The sequence below is a fragment of the Emydura macquarii genome, unplaced genomic scaffold (genome assembly GCF_026122565.2).
Source record: "Emydura macquarii macquarii isolate MOO-44397 ecotype Brisbane River unplaced genomic scaffold, CSIRO-AGI_Emac_v2 contig_1253, whole genome shotgun sequence".
NCBI lineage: Eukaryota > Metazoa > Chordata > Testudines > Chelidae > Emydura > Emydura macquarii.
In genome coordinates this window covers 55,650,047-55,669,638 of record NW_027131390.1, presented here as the reverse complement: position 1 = coordinate 55,669,638, position 19,592 = coordinate 55,650,047, and the positions used below count along the sequence as shown (strand labels likewise).

The window sequence follows — 19,592 nt, the reverse complement described above, 5'->3', positions numbered from 1 at the left end:
AAAGGCTAAGTTAAAGATATGGCATCTGACTTCTACTATATAGTTCCTTGCTTTTTTTTTTTGCTTAGTGATACAGCCTTAATAAGTTTTGGATGTTAGTATCTCTGTAACTTTCATGAGACATCTGTTTTGTGGTGATACTTTTTAATTACAACTTTTTTGCATATTCATTGTTTTACTATAATGGCCATTGCTGCACATGTAGAGTGGGATTTTCAAAAGTGCTGAGCTCTGGCCCTAATGCTGCTCCCGTTGAATGGATGTTTTACTATTGACTACAGTGGGAATAGCTAGATAAGTGCTAGGCACTTTCAAAAATCTGACTCTTAATGCAGAGTAAACCACATATAGTAACTGAGAAACCTGTTCTGATTTTTCTGAAAAATACTATCTTTTTTGATACCACTGCTACTATGGATGAATACATTACCATAATGAGACACTACTCCGCAGCCTGACAAAACAAAGTAATTATGTCCAAAGTTTGTATTACAGGACACACACAAAAATTGGGAAAAAGACTGGGAAAATACCTTTGGAGCCTCATCAGAATGAAAGACATTTTGGAGGGTGACTTTATTAAATTATAGATACTCAACATTTCAAATTGCTGTCAAAGTACAGAAATTGCTGAATTAGTGAAACCAAATTAATGATAGTTACTGATAGAGGAGAAATGTTCAGAGGAATTTTGCTTAATTGTAAAGAGTTCAAATGAAATCAGAAGATGGTAACTTCTAACAGCGATTGAACAAAAGGAGAGTAGACAGTGTTTTCTCAGCAAATGTTTGTACTGATATACCTGTCACAGTATAGCAATCTATAAAAGCATGGAGCAAAATCAGATTTTTAATACCAAATGTGCATTTAATACTCAACATTATTCCTAAATGCATTGTTTTGCAGACAGTGGACATTCATAAAGAGAAAGTTGCTAGAAGAGAAATTGGCATTTTGACTACAAACAAAAACACCTCAAGAACTCACAAAATCATTGCACCAGCGAACCTGGAGCGACCAGTTCGCTACATTAGAAAACCTATTGATTACACAATTCTAGATGATATTGGACATGGAGTGAAGGTAGGTGATGTTATAAGAGACTCTTAAATTATTGTATGGTTTCAAAATGTAAAGACTTATAATAGTGACACATTCCTGTCTTCCACGTTGCAGCATGGGATTTCTCAATTTCTATCTAATCCAGATGGATTTAAGAGGAATCCCCCCATCCTGTTTAATCTTGCAGACCATTTTAGCCCTGATTCTGGGTATGCGTATGACTATGGAACTCCTCTGGGACACTGATAAAACCAGCTTACTTGGACAGAGGCTGAGGCCTTTGCCCTTGTTTGAGTCAGTTTTCAGGAGATACCTGAGTAATGAGAGGCTATTAATACTCTGTTTCTTCCCTGCTTGAGTTACTGTCACAAAATGCATTCCTTGACCCAGGTATAATACCATTAGTGCTACTCTGTGGCTCACTGGCAGGAGGTGTTTGTTTAAAAAGTGGCATTTGCCCCCTCTTTGCCCATTTCAGACATAGCTCATTATTTCCATATTTTTGCATGATATGCTTAAGTTTTATGGGTTGTTGAAGAGAATTGTAACATGACTGATACCCAATAATGAGTATTCTGAACCTGAAGATTGCCACCAAATCGTGGGCCAGCCAGTTATGCTTTTTCAGGAATTTTTAAAACACAGATTTGGGATGAATAGTGAAATTTTTAGGGCCTGAGTTGGCATGCAGTTACTAGAATTGTACAAGCTAATTAGGAACAATATGCAAATTTGGCTAGACCCATAACTGGCTGGTTGTGTATGCAGATATCTGGTTGGTGTGTACACTGCTACAATAATGTTATATGCAAATTAGACATGCATTTTTAAAAATCACATCTAATGTAAATAAAATCTTAGCAGATGTGACCTTATAATTTTTGTGCTTCTAGGAAATCATTTGGATATAAAATAGGATTGTCAACATTACATTCTGAAAGAAGAAATGTAAATAACACAAAGCAGTGTCATTTAAAAAACATGTAAATTAACAAATCCACAAAACTTTGAAAGTAGTGGTGCAATAACATGCTGCTTTAAATCAATTGATTGCAAAATTTCTTGTGCTTGACATGAATTTCATTATTTGTCACTCTATCTGAATTACATTTTGTAAAGTTACATGACTAATGCAAGTAGACAGATCAGCCTAGAATTTAGAATTGAAATTCAAAGTGTTTTTCTTTAAAAATATTTTCAGTAAAGTATATTTTATTCAAGAGCTTTTGAACATTGTTTTTATAACAGTCGTTTCTTATTCTTCATTGAAAATGTTTGCTACCTCAATTTGTGTACATATCAAGTAAAAAAAGACAAGTGATGTTTTTCAGCTCATTTTTGCAGAAATATTCTTTACCTGTAAAGCTCTCTAAGAAATCATCTGCCTCGTATTAAAATCTGCTGTATGTTTCTATAAAAGAATTAATGTACATCAGCAGAATTCCTTATGGTGAATCACTGAATATATTAACATGTAGAGCATAAAGGTGAATTATTATTGCTATCGTTTTTATGATAATTTTGATTTAGTGAGATTCTTTCAGGACACATTAAGGAAAAGTTATTTATTTTTGTTACAGCACAATTTAATTTAGACTCATTTATTTACCCATTGTAGTCAGAAATTTCATTGACCTAGTGCAACAAGATCAAGCCCAATGTGATATGATAAACTATGTTCTTGCGAAAGAATCCAACATCAGAGCTGCTCAAATGAATGGGTCATTGTACCACATGTTCAGACCCTGTGACCAGGTTCTGTAACAGATGCTTAAAAGTCAAATTTGCTCCAAAGAAACTCTAAATTGTACTGCATTTTTATTTAGGAAATGAAAAAGTCTGTAAACATGTAGTTTGTCAAATGATAATCAGTGCACCCTGCTACTTGAAATAGTAGTTTCTCTTTTGTCTGTAAGGTTCACAGATTTGTTAACCAATAGGCTCTCATCCTGTATGTAGCTCTGTAGACAGAACCAATCATCTTACGTGGCTAGCTACACTGAAAGTAGAGCCATCTGATCTGTGATCTGCAAAATTTGTCCGTTGATATCCACAATCTACGGATGCGGATATCCATGGCTATAAAGCAGAGATCCACAGATTTGCAGAGCTCTACTAACAACTCCACAGGTCACCGCGCACCAGTGACAAAGGGATGTGCCAAGTCCTCAACTCCCAACCGCCCCCTACTTATTCCCAGAGACCTCCTGACCCGCCGTCTGCTCTGCCCCGGTGTGCCTCCTTTCTCACTCTGGGTAGGGAAGCTACATCCCAAGCCCTCATATGCAGCGCTGCCCTCCCAGTGGGAGGCTTGGACACCGCTGTGCAGCCACGGCAACTCTAACACACGCAGACCTGGCTGGGGAGAGAGCAGTGACAACTACTCTGCTTACAGTGCCCGCCATTGCTGCCCGCTAGTTTAAAGTAAAGACCCCTCTTTCAAAATGGTGCTTGGCTCACTGCACAGGAGCACACGGCCAGGCTCCCTTCTGGGAGTTGTAGTTTACCTCCTCCGTCTGAACAAGCTGGGGACTACAATTCCCATAATGTCCAGCAGGCTATTGCCAGATGTCCGTCCGTCGTCCTCTCTCCCCCTCCCCCCCCCCCCCCCGGCGATTCAGAGAGCTGAGCTGGAGCCTGAAGGTTGGGTGTCAGCCACTCCATTCGGGTGAGTGTGCTGCAGAGCCCTGCGTAGATACAAAATTGGTATCCACGTCCGAGCCGAGATCCGCAAACAAGATACATAGATATGAATTCCATGGAATTGCAGGGCTCTACTGAAGTGCTCACCATTTTATTTTTGGTTCTGCCTCCATAGCTGCAGGAAGGTTTATTGGACTCTCTGCTGCAGAGCAAAAACATTATTTTAAAGAAAAGATTTTGACCATAAACGTGCCTCTCTAACTGTGTTTTGTGCTTTAATACAAGCCAAGCAGCTCATCCCCCTTGATCCTTTTCATTAGAGGACTCAGGAGAAGTTGAGCATAACCCTATCCAGCAACCTGATACCAACTTGTGCGGAGGGTGCCTCAATCTGTGTTCCTAACCTCTACCCATGGGATGGGGATTTCCCCTCCAGCTCTTATTCTTGGGATATACCTTCTTTCTCCAGTGCTAGAGTTTGATTCTTCTGAGAGGTTCAGTCACCAGCAGCTTCAGTTGAGGACAAGGATTGGAGGAGTGTTGAATCCTGGGATTTATCATAATTGACCTGGATCTAGTATAGCAATTTTTCTTCAGTGCTGGTCCCCGCCAACCCCCAGTGCAGACTGTCTAAGCCTCACTCTCATGAGCTGCAGACAAGGGGTTCAGTGCTGGGTCTGATTAAGGTCTTCCCAGTTTTAACTTCAAAATGTTGAGTGGTTGCACAATCTAGCACACAGGCAGGAAGAGGATATCTCATAGTGGGATATCAAATGGTTTCTCAGAGCTACATCTTTACTTCATCTTCCTAAGGTTTATTGAGCATTGCCATGGGACCTCAAGTTAGTCCTTAACATTTTGGCTCTTCGTTTTATTGAGCCCAACAGGAAGATATCCATATATTTCCTCTCCATCAAAGTGGCCATCCTGGTAGCTGTTATTCCCCAGAAGGTGTCGGAGCTTAAGGCCTTATCTATTGAGGGACAATGCTGCATATTCCACAGTGATATATTGGTCCTACGAACAGATACAGCCTTTATCCCAAAAATTAACTCAGTTTTGGACAGAGGCGAGTATGATTTTTTTTGGGTTCTGGGAAAGAAAGAAATTGTGGCATATATTGGATGTTGGTAGAATCTTTGAGATCTACAACTGTCACACACAGGTTTTTTGCAAGCCCAATGCTCCACTGATTCTCTACCATCTGATATATAAAGAAAAGAGAGTATCAAAATCCACTGTTTTAAAATGGTTGAAATGGTGCATCTATGAAGCCTAAAAGTCAGTCTCTTCCCAGCAACAGACAACAAAGTCTATTCACTGAGAGTGGTAGCAGCCAACTCAGCTGAGAAACCCTACATGTGTTAAGAGATCTGCAGGACAGCCACTGGGTTATCCATTCATACTTTCTCAAAATTTTATAAGCAGGACATTCAGGCATCAGTGGATGCTACTTTCATTATGAGAATGTTTCATGCTGTGATCTCCGAGTAGTAGAGAAGCAGTTTAAATTCTTATATGTAGTTAGTTCTGTTTGAACCCTCTCTGAAGGCACACTATAAAAATCCCATTGGTTAATGAATCAATGGACCTTGTAGATGAAAGAGAAGAGGAAATGTTATTCTGATTTGCTGAAAATTTCCTTTCTATGTGTTAGAAGATTCTCAGCTCTGACCCTCTCTTGTTTGGAGTATTTCTGTGACAAGTAGGGGATAAAAAATACTGTTCAGTTGGTTCAAATTGGTTCATAAAGTTATACTGTGCAGTAGGAACTCATAGTATATTACTATAGTGCATATGATATTAAGTTTCAGAGCATATTACCCTTTGACATGGAAACAACCTCAACTGGTGAGTGCTTCAGAGCAGATTGCCATGCCCTCCTCTGGCAGTGACTGAGAAGTCTGGTTCTGGTTCTGTAGCTTCATGAAGCTGACAGCCTATTGCTTGTTAGATCTGTGGGCCTTGTAACTTAAAGAGGAAATTTCCAGTAAATCAGAAACATTTATTATACCTATATAATATAGTGGGGTTTATTTGGGAACAAAACAAAAGATGACCCAAAATATGCTCTGTCTAGATGATTAACAGTTGGTATTCTGAGCTGCTCAGAAGATGTAAGAAAATGCAACATTCTTAAAAATTACTTAGAACTTAAAAAAAAAAAATCAATTGTCAAACCAATGGACTGGTATTTCTGAACACTTTTGGGGCTTGTGAAACTGTATAAGGCATTGTGGCAGCAGACCATATATTCAACTTAACTCTAAAAGCTAGTGTCTAAACTTCCAATTTTACTCAGCTTTTGGAGTGCAAAAAAATTGTGATTCCAAATTATCCATCATAAGAGATCTTTCATGACTTCAGTTTGATTGCTGGCTGACAGGACACTCTTACATTAGGTTAATACTCCAGAATTAATGTGTTTCTGCTTCAGCATATTGGAATTATGGTAATACATGTAAAACAAAATTTACACATGTCCAACTTCTCATCAATGAGGATGCTTTATGGAGCCTAATATAAATTCACTTGTAAAGTTATTCCACTTAGACCCCAATGCTCTCAATGTGGGGAAAATGTTGACCCTTGGAATGGTAGCAGAGGAAGAACTTGAGTGACTGCTCTGCCTCTCATGAATCTCTCCAAACATTTGGGTGTTAGTTACCTATTGATTTTAAGATATATCTGAAGGCCATTTGATTTAAATGTGTCTTTAAAAAGTTTCATCTTGAAAATCTTTTGTTCATGGCACATTCTGCTTTAGCCACTCTCTCTATGATCTACTGATACATTATTTTGTTGATGCTGAATACTTAACTTTTTTCTTTCTTTTTTCCTTTCTCTTCATATCCTGAAGTTCCAACTAACCTTTCAATGCTTTTTTCCCTTACCTCTTTTATTTGCTCCATGTATGCATTAAGTGGTTGCTTAGATTTAAGGTAAGAAACCCCAGGGCTGGATTTCCATTCTTATTCTTTAGAGAATATTACACATGGGGAGAGAGTTGAAATTAGCATGTCATTAATATTTTGTTAAAGAATAAACCATTCCTTCTCCCTCCTTATGTATTCTACCTTCTCAGTGTGATTTCACCATGGATAGACATTTTGCAATATAAATGGATGAACTTAATGTAGCTAATATTTGCTGTTAATTTTAAAAGCTTACAGTGAAATGTTGACTCAGTATAGTTAGTTTTCACCTAACAAGGGAGAAGTAGTATATTTACTTCGAGTAGGAATAAATGGCATATAGGTGAGTAGTTAGCCGAATTTAAACCTCCCCCTGTGTAATACTCTTTTTATCCTATATACGGTGTGATTTATGATTCACTTTGTGACCGATATTTCAGTGTAAAATTACTCAGATAAAGGGACACCACGGCTGTATTGCAAAATCAAAAATGAATTTTTATATTAAATGTTTGCATTTTTTTAAAGTTGCAGTATCAAACATTAATTTCTTTCAATAAATGTCTGAGTTACTCTTTACGTAAAATACTGTTTACATAGGCAAACTTTTACAGATATTTTCTCAGACTTGGTAGTATCACTATGCACAATGTTAAACCACACTTAAAAATATCAGATTGCTTTTAGTATGCCGCTTATTTAGCAGTATTTTGTTAACATCAATGTACTTAGGCCACGATCCTTCAAACTGTCATATGTGAGTACTCCCAGGTGAGCTTAAGTCCTGGTCTACACTACAAACTTAAATCAGTATAATTGTCACTCAGGGGTATGAAAAATCCACAACCCTGAGCGATGCAGTTATATCAACCTTATCTCTGGTGTAGACAGCGCTATGTTGACACACAGCTACCACTCTTGCAAAAGTGGATTAACTACACTGACAGGTGAAGCTCTCCTGTAGGCGTAGTAGCGTCTTCACTAATGCGCTACAGTAGTGCAGCTGCACTGCAGCATCTTAAGCGTAGACCTGCTCTAAGTATTTGCAGGAGCAAGGCCTTAGCTACTTTTTTTTTTTTTTTTTTTTAAAGTATGAAATCAATTAGAAAAGCTGGGGTGAATTAATTTGCTGGAAGTTAATATTCATATATTGGAAGTTTGCAGTATGTGCCATGATATACAAAGTTAAGCTAGGGTGGGCATGGATACTCTGAATTAGTAACAGATGTTGCAATATTTCCTTTCTTTACGTAAAATCCATATTCTGTCTGTTTTAGAGCTAAGATTTTCGTAACAATAAGCCACTCTGTTGAGAGAAACTACCGTGCTGGAAATGAACTCTACACATTAACATCTACTATGAGGGCATTATTTTATTACTTAAAATTTGTGAATTAAGTGTGTAACATTTAACTAGTGCTCAATGGCAGGGAAATGCTGAAACGAATATCTGCAAATTCCTGAAACTGTGTGCTGAAATGTTCCAATTTAAATGTCCTAATGCTGTCCCCATGGAACTGGTCACTCAGTAACTTTAAATGGGTATTTAAATGGCATAGTTTCCAAATGAATAGATTTGGTCTTGATAACTTGAAAAATATAATTATTAACATGAATGGAACTCTCTGCATATGTCATACTTTTTCTTGAGTTTACATGAGTGAAGTAATAGTGACTGTTTCCTAAGTGTACTACTTTGCACTTGTCTCTATTGAATTTAGTCTCTGCTGATTTTAGACTAATTCTCCAAGTTGTCAAGGTCGTTTTGAGTTTTAATCCTGTCCTCCAAAGTGCTTACGACCTCTCCCAGCTTGGTATCATCTGCACATTTTTAAAAGCATACTCTCCACTATATTATCCAAGTCATTAATAAGAATATTGAATAGTACGAGACCCAGGGCAGATCCCTGGAAGACCCACAAGATACATGCTCCCAGTTTGGCAGCAAACCATTGATAACTACTCCGAGTATGGTCTTTCAACTCACGTTATAGTAATTTCATCTAGGCCACATTTCCCTCGTTTGTTTATGACAATGTAATGTGAGACTGTGTCAAAAGACTTACTAAAATCAAGATATCACATCTACAGTTTCCCTCAATCCCCTAAACCAGTAACCTGGTTAAAAGCAGGAAATTAGGTCAGTTGTTCGCATGATTTAATCTTGACAAATCTATGTAGGCTATTACTTATTACCTTATCTTCTAGGTGCTTATAAATTGATTGCTTAATTTGTTGCAGTTTCTATCCAGGTATCAAAGTTAGACTGACAGTACAGCATTTGTAATGCAATAGTAATGCATTTTTAATACTGAATTTCGCACAGAGAGATTCTTTGTTAAAAATCCTATTCTTGGTGTGGTACCTTTGAGTCTTGGAAAAGCAGCTGGCAGATTCTCAAAGTTTTCATTACTCCCCCCAAACTCAAGTTATGCAGAAGTAATGATCATTCTAGAAGTATAGTATGTTCACTTCATTATAGATCAGATCTGCCAGGTCCTCTTCCCCTTTGCAGTGGTAAGAGCCTCTTTTCTGCATTTCAGAGTAAGAAGAATTTCTTTTATATATATATATATATATATATATATATATATATATATATATATAATATAGAACTTGAATGATTCTAGCATATTTTACTTTATATTGTAGGTCAAGTTAGAATTTTCAAGTTACTTGCCAAAGAACATCCTTGATCTCAAGCTTGCTTAGACCAGCTTAGTGTGCCAGACAATCTTTTGTTGCCAGATTTGTGGGTATTTTTTAAAAATAAGGTTGTATTATTTGTTGCTTTTTCAGGGATAAACAGTTCATTTGATCCCATTAGCACTTAAAAATCCTGGCTGCATAGACTGGCACATGACTTGCAGCTGCAAGTGAAAAGTGACCTCCATAGCCATGAATTATCATTGAATTGCATACCATTTTGGGGGAGTTTGCATATATATAATATTACTACTTTGTGTGCTGGTCCCTATGTGGATTCCGTACATGGGTGTGCGTATGTGCCATGCACTGGAGCCAGAACTGTTTGTAATAGTGTCTGTCTGAAACTTAAACTTAGGCTTAACACAAGAAAGTTGTACTGGTTCAAGTAAATTGGATGTTAAACTGATTTAGTTATACCAGTGCAAACCTCTGTTTAGACATTTGTGTAGGTGTGAGTGGCTTGTTTTGCTTAAATTTCAACAGAATTCTAGTCCACTTTAGCTAAACCAAAATAAGGCTGGTTAAAATGAACTGTGTTCATGCAGCTTCTTGCACCAGTCTAACTAAATAAATTAAAAATCTCACATTGTAGCTGCAACTTTTTAGTGTACACAATTCTCCCATTGCTCCATGTTAGGTGGACATGATATGGAGAGGTTTACTCACTTGCCACTGACTCAACATACAAGCCTGGGCAAGTGAGTAAATCCAAAATTAGAACTCGGAAGTTTGTCTCCCAATCACAAGCTCAGTCAGATGACCGCACGTACAATAGATAAGAGCTGAAGTTGGGAAGGTCAGTTTTCTCTTAGCCTGAGGTTGGTTTTGCTGGTGTCAGGTGTAAAATTGCTCCAGCATCTTGGATAGCTATTTGAAATATCAGAAAGTAATTCCTAGAGTATAGTTGAGTGGGGCATTTATTTTATTCTCAGAAGGGATATGGGTATAAAGTGATACTATCTGCCTTATGGAAGAGAGATAGTTCTTGCTTGAACGTCCTAGAAAATCTGAAGGTCTGATTTACCAATGAAGGAACTCTCATAAAAATGTATGAAAACATCTCTTTGGGGATTTTTATTCTGTATAGGTTTCTGTACTGCACTTATCAGCATAGAATCAGAGTGCTTCTAGCAGTGCATTAAGCAATGTGAGTACACATCTGTCCCATTTGTTCTCTCTTCCTCTCCCCAGAGGGAGAAGTGTGTGCAGTGGATTAGGTCTGACTTCTTCCCTGAAGAGTGCCTCCACTTGAGACCTGATCCTGAAAAGTATCCTGTATTTAATAATATTTGAAGAAATGTTCTCTATTGACAAGTTCAGTGGGCTACCTAATTTGCAGCTAAAGGGTCACACTGTCTTTAAGGTGGATCCTGTTGTTAATGCTTCAGATCTATAGACAGTAGTTGCCGACATGCCAGATGAATACATAATACACCTGTGCAAATGTAGGGGCTTGTAGCATATTTGGTGATTAGGTGTTAATAAGGCTATAAGATACAGCTATGTATCTATAATAATTTGTTTATGGGACTACTTTTTTACCCATGAAATCATTCCTGTAGGTTGAATAGTTCAATCAAAGAAATTCTGCAGTTCATTCAAGGCTACTGTCATGTAAAAAAAATATTTACTCTAATTGTAGTAGTTTCATACCAGCTATAAGTCAGTTGCTGCATAATAGATTTACACTGCCACACAGTGAGAGACTGAGGGACTCAATCTGTTTCACTTATCAAAGAGAAGATTGAGATGACTTAATCATGGTCTGTAAAACCAGGGGGGAGATTTCTGATAGCAGAATGCTTTTAATCTATCAAAGACCTAACTAGATCTAGTGGCAGGAAGTTGAGGTTAGGCAACTGGAGATAAGGTACATATTTTTAAGAATGCGAGTCATTAACCATTGGAACAATTTACCAAAGGGTTTCGTGGGTTCTTTCACTTGAAAAGTCTTAAAATTGGATGCTTTGTAAAAGATATAGAGTTAACGTGGAATTGTTCGTTGAGCTTATCTAGTCTCTTTTCTGGTGAAAAAGCTTATGGTGTGGGTGGCATGGTTAAAAATAGAAAAATAGCTGGTTTTGGGGAGGATTGGGAGATCAAAAATAATGGCTGGTAGGCTTGGTAATTTTTTTAGAGATGATCTGCAAAGAAAAAATGAGTGTGCACCTATTATCTTTTTTATAATTCATAAAGAAGTTGGCCTGAACTTATTAAAGAAGGAGTTTTCTGCCTCCTCTCACTTTTTTGCATTAGAAAAGCAGGGGTAAAAATCTTTTCTTAGTCACAAGTAGATGCAGGAATTGAACACCATAGGAGGTATTGTCTTGAACAGTCTGACAGTACTTATATCCATTTATTCATTCCTTAAATAGTCTGGATGGGAAACCTAAATTCACCTTTATAATAGCTGAGCATCAGAGGAAATGAGAAATGTACATATTTATTATTACTGTCATTTCCATCCCACAAGAACAGAGCTGAGAGTAGGCATGACAGGAGTTAAATTTTGCTGATATTATTTGTCAGTATTCTGAAATGAATTGAGAAAATAGCTCTGTGTGGATAGGTAATCAGGTGGGTAGTTGTGTGGTAAAATTTCCTGTAAGTCTTTTGTGGACAGATAATATTTTAGTTAATGAAATATGGCCACTATTCATCATTGGAGGATGGCAGGATAAGAGGAAAGATACAATCGCATGATAACAACGTGGAGATGCTCAATGTCATTTGGAGCATATGGAACGTATTTATTCTTATAACCTAGCAATAGGGTATCCATTGCTAGAATAGAATCCCTCTGTTAGGAATTCAGGACATGTATGACTCTAACTTCCAGTAGCACATAGTAAGGAATGGGTTGAAGGTAAACAAACAAGGATAGGGTGACGTTAGGTTTTAAAGCCGCCTGGAATTTGTTTCTTTGACTTTTGTCCAGAAGAAATAGCTTTGAGAAAGTTGGTAATTTTCAGGTTTTTTTCCTCCTTCAAAATGAAGAAACCCAAACTTTTCCAGCAAGGAACCTAGATTGTTATGAACAGTGGGAGAAAAAGGATTCTAAACCTTCAACTTTACCTAGGGGACTTGACTCCAGTTTTTAAAAAGATACTAGAAAACCAATAAAAAAGAAAGTAACTTTAAATACTATTCGTTGTCCTTTTGAGTTCATATGTGTAATTCTGCCCACACAAGATGCATGACTCCAGAAGTTGATCAGAAAATGCTGCAAAATTTGCCAAATTTCTCTTTATTTTTCCAGTTAAAAACCAAAAATTAAGTATCAAAACTGGAAATTGTTTCCCTTTTTACGTTAAAAAAAAATGTGATAAAGTTTCAGGAAACATGGTTTGGTTTTGTTAATCTTCAAAGTAAACATTGTGGGGCTTTAAAAAATAAAAATCCATAAATGAGAAATACAGAAAATGTGAATTGCTCAGAAAATATGTACTTCTATTATGGTATGTAGGAATGACAGGAACATCCTTAGATTTGGTATGAATGAAGTACTTCTAGCATAGTGTTGCTGAATACTATTGAACCCTTCTAATGTCTACAGAACACTTACAGGGATTGTCCACTTACCAGCTTTTTCCATTGAGGCCCTTACTTTAAAAAAGTATGCATGATCTGGTAGTTAATGCAGAGGACTGGCAGTGGGTTCTACAGTTTTCTCAGCTCTGCCATGCCCAAGTTAGAAATTTGAGCCTTAGCAACTTCCTTAAATTTGAGTGCCTAGTGTCAGGCATCTAAACCATATTTAGGTACCTACATAAATTTCCTAATTTTCAGAGGTGCAGAGCATTGAAGTGTAAAGTGTCCTTTGTAAAGCTTAATTTTAAGAACTTTGTTGTGTTAGGTGCTGTATGAACACATGCAGTGCTATACAAAAATACATAGCCCAGATGAGCTGATCGTCTAAATTGAGATAAATGAGTGAGACAGGGAAGGAAAGGAAAGAGGAAGGACAAGTGCAACTAAGATAATATCTCTCTCCTCTCTCACACAGCCCAGAATGTGAGCACCTCACAATCTTCAATGAATTTAAGCTTTCAGGGCCCTCTGAAGCAGGAGATACTAGTATCCCTGTTTTACAAATGGAGAACTGAGGCACAGGGAGACTAAGGCTATGAATATACTGTGCCACAGGCCAGAGGATGAGGTTGTGAATTTTAGAGTGCATCAAAGTGTTGCACTCTAACTGCTCCGTATGGATGTTGCCAAGGTGAATTAAAAGGTACCTAGTTTGCATTAAAGTAGTACTGTTTGAAAGAGAAATACATACTCCTGGGGGAATTCTGTGCCACTATGCATGCACAGAATTCATGTCCTGCACAGATTTCTTTGCTTCCTGATAGAAAAATGTCTTTTTGACGGAAGCAAAGGGAAGCCACAAAAGCAGTCACACGCCCTCTCCAACTGTGCTGGTGTGCCATTTCTGCCGCATAGAGCAGCTGGTGGAGAGGTCAGTCACCATGGGGTTGGATGTCCCGGGCGGTGGCTCCTATGCCAGGCTCAGCTACCAGTCTCAGCTGGGCTCGAGGTGGGGGACTTGCCCTTGCTCTGCACGGAGCACCTGGGGCCGGCTCAGACCCACCCTCAGAAATCTCCCCTGGCTGCAGGAGGCTCTGCATCCCTCCCCAGCCCCTGCTTTCTGTCCCCATTGCTTCTCAGCAGTGAGGGAGGAAGGGGTTACTGTATAGGGAGCTGCTCCCTTGTTCTTCCAACCCCCTGCATCTGGATACCCGCCCCAACTGCACGTAGACTTCCTGCCGAGCCCCACACCCCTGCACCCAGACCACTTCCTGCTAAGCCCCCCAAACCTAGACTCCCACCCCACCAACTCCCATTCACCCAGCACATGTTCACTGCTTAGCCCCCCACACCCAGACCCTCCCTGTTGAGCTCCAACCACCTTCAACTGGACCCCCCTGTAGAGTTCCATTGCCCTACACTTGGAACCCCCAATAAGCCTGTGCATCTGGATTGCCCCGCACCTTGACACCCTACTGAGCTGCCTGCACCCAGATTGCTCCACACACAACTCTCTCAACTTACACCTGGATCCCCCCCCACTAAGCCCCTCCACACTTGGATCCTGCCGGGCTGAGCCTGCCTGTCCACATCTGGTGTGCCTGGTGCAGAGGGACAGGGCCCTGTGTTGTTTCTGGGGCAGGCCTGGCCCTTTTGCTGTCTGGGTCCTCACTGCTGAGTCTGTGTTCTCTCCCACCTCTTTACAGCCAGTGGCCTGTGCTCCCCACTGCCACTGGAGCCTTCAAATTTATTTATTGATTAATAAAATTCGCAGAATTTTAAAATATTGTGTGCAGAATTTTTTTTGGCACAGGATTCCCTCAGGAGTAAATACATTAACACAAGCTGGGTACCATTTAGTTCATGCCAGCAGCATCCACACGGGGCTGTTAGAGTGCAACAGTTTGGTCTGCTCTTCAAACCCTCCCCAGCCTGCAGTGCGGCCTAAATGACTTACCCAAGGTCTGTCAGAGCTGGAAATTGAACCTGTGTCTCCAGAGACCTTGAGTAGTGCCCTAGCCACTGGACTACCCTTTTTCCTTCTCACGGTTTACTGATAGCTGTTGTACAACTTGAAATTTCCTGATGGTTTCACGTGTTGTTTTTTTAGCTTGAAAACAGATATTCCTAGTTGATCCAAAACCAAATAGCCATTGGTTGGCTGATTACTTTGGGTGTTACTGCAGAACTGATTTAAAGGAGAGATTGAAAGGAGAATAGATGTGTCTCGGCAATGAACATCTTACATTTTAGGAGGAACTTACTCAGGAAATAAAATCAGAACCTCTTAGCAATTATAGCGAGAGTCCTGTGGCACCTTAAAGACAAACACATTTATTTGGGCATAAGCTTTCGTGGGCAGAAACCCACTTCATCAGATGCAATGACGAAGTGGGTTTCTGCCCACGAAAGCTTATGCCCAAATAAATGTGTTAGTCTTTAAGGTGCCACAGGACTCTTGCTGTTTTGCTAAAATCAGACTAATACGGCTACCCCTCTGGAACTTAGCAATTATAGTTATTCAAGAAATTAAGTGTACTGGACAAACTTTTAAAAACCTGGCAGTGAATGCAGGAGTAACTTTCAGTTCTCTTGCTGCTTGTTTTTTTTTAAAAAAAAATCTTTAGGGTCACTCCCTTAAATTTGCAGAGTTGAGGATTAGTGTAGGAAGATCTGTATGTAACATGCATGTGTGTGCGCACAGAGAAAGGGTATGTATACAAAGTGAATCTCACTGCAGATATGTGAACGTTTTCACAGTAAGTGAGGAATGAATATTTCCCCTCTATTTCTGGTACTAGAAATCCTTGCGTAGATTTTGAAGAGGGACTTGAAAATTGCATCTTTCTTGGAGGTGGCGGAATGGACCACTGACTTGCATCTCAGCTAAAGTTACTGGTGCAATTTCCTATTTTATCCTAACTGTCTCTCTCTTTCATTTCTCCTCATCAAAGATAATTGGAAAGGTTTTTCTGTATGTTGTATGGTATTGTTCTAGCAATGTAGGTCAGTCCATGTTAATCAGAACTATTGAAATAGATGTATATTTCTCATTGATTTTTTCATGATGATTTGGCCTTAAGTCAAAGTGGGGACTATTCAGAAAGAGCTGTGTAATTACAATAGCTAAGCTCAAATGAGTCATCCTGTTCAGATTTGTAAAACAGCTCTGTAAACTTTGATTACTTGCTGTCTTTCAACATTACAATTTCAAATCCACATGAGGAGTTTATATTTAATCTGTCTGTATGCATTTTAATGTCTTTTTAAAGAATGTGTCTCCTTTCTTTGTCACTCTGTTTAAATTCTTAGTTAACAAAGAGATTCTTGTACTGGTTTTAGTCACATTTTCTAAAGTTGTTTTTTTCCCCATCTTATGTAAAAGATATTCATTAGTGATGTTGATAAAAGATATTGGCAATCATTGGAGTTCTGCATTGTTTAGGCAAGCAGCAAGCATGACTTCCAATTTTCTGCTGCACTCTATTAGCTTTATCTTATCCTCCATCTACTCCCAACTCAGTGGGGCTGGGACTATAATCTCTGTAAAACTCCTAGTACAATGGGAGCTTAATACATGATTGCAGTTCCTATTACCATTGCAATACTGTTACTAATTACTAATAACAGTAATGTAGTTTCTTCTTTAAACTTTGATACATTAAGATAGATTTAATCATATAGGATAATAATTTAAGTGTAATCCTATAGGTAGTGGTTATAATGTAGTGTATTTATGTCCCCAAGTGATAGACACTTATGGAGAGGTTTGAAATATCCAGGATGGAATTTTTGAAAGTGCTCACACTAGTCTAACTGTGCTCCCATCTGATGGCTTTTGAAAATCCGCATAGAGCTTAATGCCCCACTGAAGTCCTCTGCATAAGAAGTGACCTAGGGGTTAACATTAATAAAGGATGTTTGTTTTAAACTACTCAGACACGTAAATGGGTGATACCAACAAGTTTGATGAAAGATGCTGCAACTTAAAAAAAAAAAAAAAAGGTCCAGTTTTTCAGATGTTTTTCGATGTTCCGTATATAGAATAAAATGCACTTTCCTTTCATTATACACTTTCCCTCTCCTCCCCAAATTGATGTAGTTAAGTGCTTACCTAGCCCCTCAGTTAAAGTAACTTTAGATTTCATGTTGTTTACAGTTGGCTGAAAGGACTTTATGATGCTATTTGCAAGATACGTTTGCAAAACTAATTAGAACATTTGAGACTTTTACTGTTGCAAAAATTCTAAAAGTCTCAATACTAACTTCTTTAAACCCTTTTATACCTGGTAAGCTAAAAGCATTATAGCTTTGAGATTTCCATCTTCTGTTTTCACCTTCGATATATAAAAGAAAAGGGAGTCAAGTTTGTGTCAGGATTCTGCAATATATTAATCTTTACACTAGTAAACAATCTGTGTCATTATTTAAACAGCAACAAAAATAAACACTGCTTGGCTTTTGGAGTGATTATCTTTAAATTAAAAGGGTGTAATTTGCCTTTAAGAATATTTCTAAACATCACTAACAAGTTGGTTACTGAGCCTTTTCTATAAATAGGGGGACTTACTTTCTGGAAATATGTCACCTTATTTGGAAACAATACATGTTGAAAATGATATACATTATACCTATGTACAATAGAGAGGGTGACCAGATAGCAAGTATGAAAAATCAGGACGGGGTGGGAATAATAGGTACCTATAAAAGAAAACGCCCCGAATATTGGGACTGTCCCTATAAAATCGGGACATCTGGTCACCCAAGCAATAGAGCATGGAATGTGTATCAGAAAAGGGGAGTGTAAAGAGTATTTCATAATGGGAAATAACCAACATAAAAACAATTACAAACCTAAATTATTTGGAATGAAACATTTGACATTATTTATACGATGTGGAATAGATTTAGGGCTAATAGATTAAAAAGATATTTTAGAGAACCTCCCTAACAATATGTTTATAAATTCTTTAACTGCTGTGTGTCTAACTTTTGTGTGCAGCCAGAGAGAGCTATTAATTGGCTTGATGAATACATCAAAAACAAAATGTTTTGATGTTTATAATTCATGATGAAGTAGTAATCTTGTCATCAGTCAGCACTTAGATCAGTCAACATTGATGCTGATGACTTAAATAGTGAAATATTGATAACTTGAATTTGTAGTTTCTGATTATCTTGCTATTTTTAAAGAAGAAAACTGGAAAGATTACATCAGTAGTATTCATGATTTCTTTTTCCTATTCCACATACTAGTTTAGCTTAGGCTGTTGTAAGTTTAGTTAAACTACATGTACTAAACAGGTAGCCAATGTTTATTAAATAGTTTTGGTATATTAGTGTGAAAACATTACACTATGTAGCGTTCTTGTTTAAAATATAATTTTGTATTAAATATTAAAATGAGATATCCAGGTTCTACTGGAACATACCTGGAATATAAAAATAACTTTACCTGCTCTTTAGTTATATTAATTTACTGTATTGTGGCCTATTATGTACACCCTATTTAATCCTCTAGTTTTTTTAAAGTCCACTCACAAAAAAAATGGGGAAATTAACATTAAAATGTGCAACCAGAAATAACTGCTTTTATCTTAAACAAACAAACAAAAAAAACAAACAACAAACAAAAAAAAAAGGGCGGGGGGTGGGGGTGGAAGGAAAACTACTTCAAGACATCCAGCTAAAAGGGACTTTTAATTGGATTAGATACAGTATCAGCATCAGGAGAAATTTAATATTTGTGTGATGGCCTAAAGACAAATGCGGTTTCTATATACAAATCTTTGCAAACCTCACACAATGAAGAGTCCTTTGAGTGTAACTATTGACTTTTAGCAGAGTAGAAATTGCATATGAAATGCATGGCCTCTCAATTTTTTACTGTTTAAGCCTTTCCCTGCCTTTTTAGTACTATTGAATGACTTCAAGGAATCTTGCTATCTTATTGCCTAAAATCTGAGTATAGTAAAAGTACTCTTTCTCTCCATTCCTTCATGTAGGTTAGTACACAGAATATGAAGATGGGTGGGCTGCCTCGTACTACTCCACCTACTCAGAAACCACCCAGCCCACCAATGTCAGGAAAAGGAACTATTGGGTGAGTACCGTTACTGTAGACTTAATATTTTGCTAGAGAGTAGACGATGAAGAGATATTCCTAAATGTTTGAACATCTAAATTTCTACCTTGGCAAAAATTCTAATCATCATCCTAATCCTTGCTTCTTGCCCACCATCTAAAGATGGGCATTGAGGCTTGGAGAAGTTTTACCAGCATCCTTTGTACTGACCACATCTTAAACTGAGGTGATGTGTTGCTGCCTGTAGATAATGAAGGTCGTTAGAAGTTTTATTCTGGAAGTCTTTTTTGGTTTCTTTTGGCTTGTATTTAACTCTTGTGGATAGAATTAGTGGTGTGTTTTTTCTGATAGGTTGTACTGTCTATCTGGAGTAGCTAATGTAATATCTAAAATTGACATACTGTGCCATGGGTTGGGAATATGTGCTGGGAATGGTAAAATATGCTTTCCAGTGGCACTATGAACCTGAATTCTACGTTTCCTACACCTGATGGAATCATTACGAATTGTGTCCTGAGGGACAGCAACCTTTCCAGATACACCAACCACATCAATGCAGTATGTGTATGTAGTGGCTGGTCTTGAAACAGAGCTTATTGTGTTAAATTCAAAATAAGATAATTATACGTATGCAAACTACTCTGAAC

The 19,592-nt window shown here is 38.0% G+C and overlaps 1 protein-coding gene across 7 annotated transcripts in view; it reads left to right on the top strand.

Moving 5' to 3' along the window:
* Nucleotides 1-19,592, top strand: part of ABI2 (abl interactor 2) — a 118,939-nt gene that overhangs the window by 52,825 nt on the left and 46,522 nt on the right. For 4 of the 7 annotated variants that reach the window (XM_067548875.1, XM_067548873.1, XM_067548878.1 and 1 more), the window contains exons 3-4: nt 907-1,083; nt 18,866-18,963. In XM_067548875.1, coding sequence (XP_067404976.1) covers nt 907-1,083; nt 18,866-18,963 — 275 coding nt within the window. Of the gene's footprint in view, nt 1-906; nt 1,084-6,629; nt 6,648-18,865; nt 18,964-19,592 lie in introns of all 7 variants that reach the window. The other 3 variants (XM_067548874.1, XM_067548872.1, XM_067548876.1) reach the window with 1 other exon arrangement.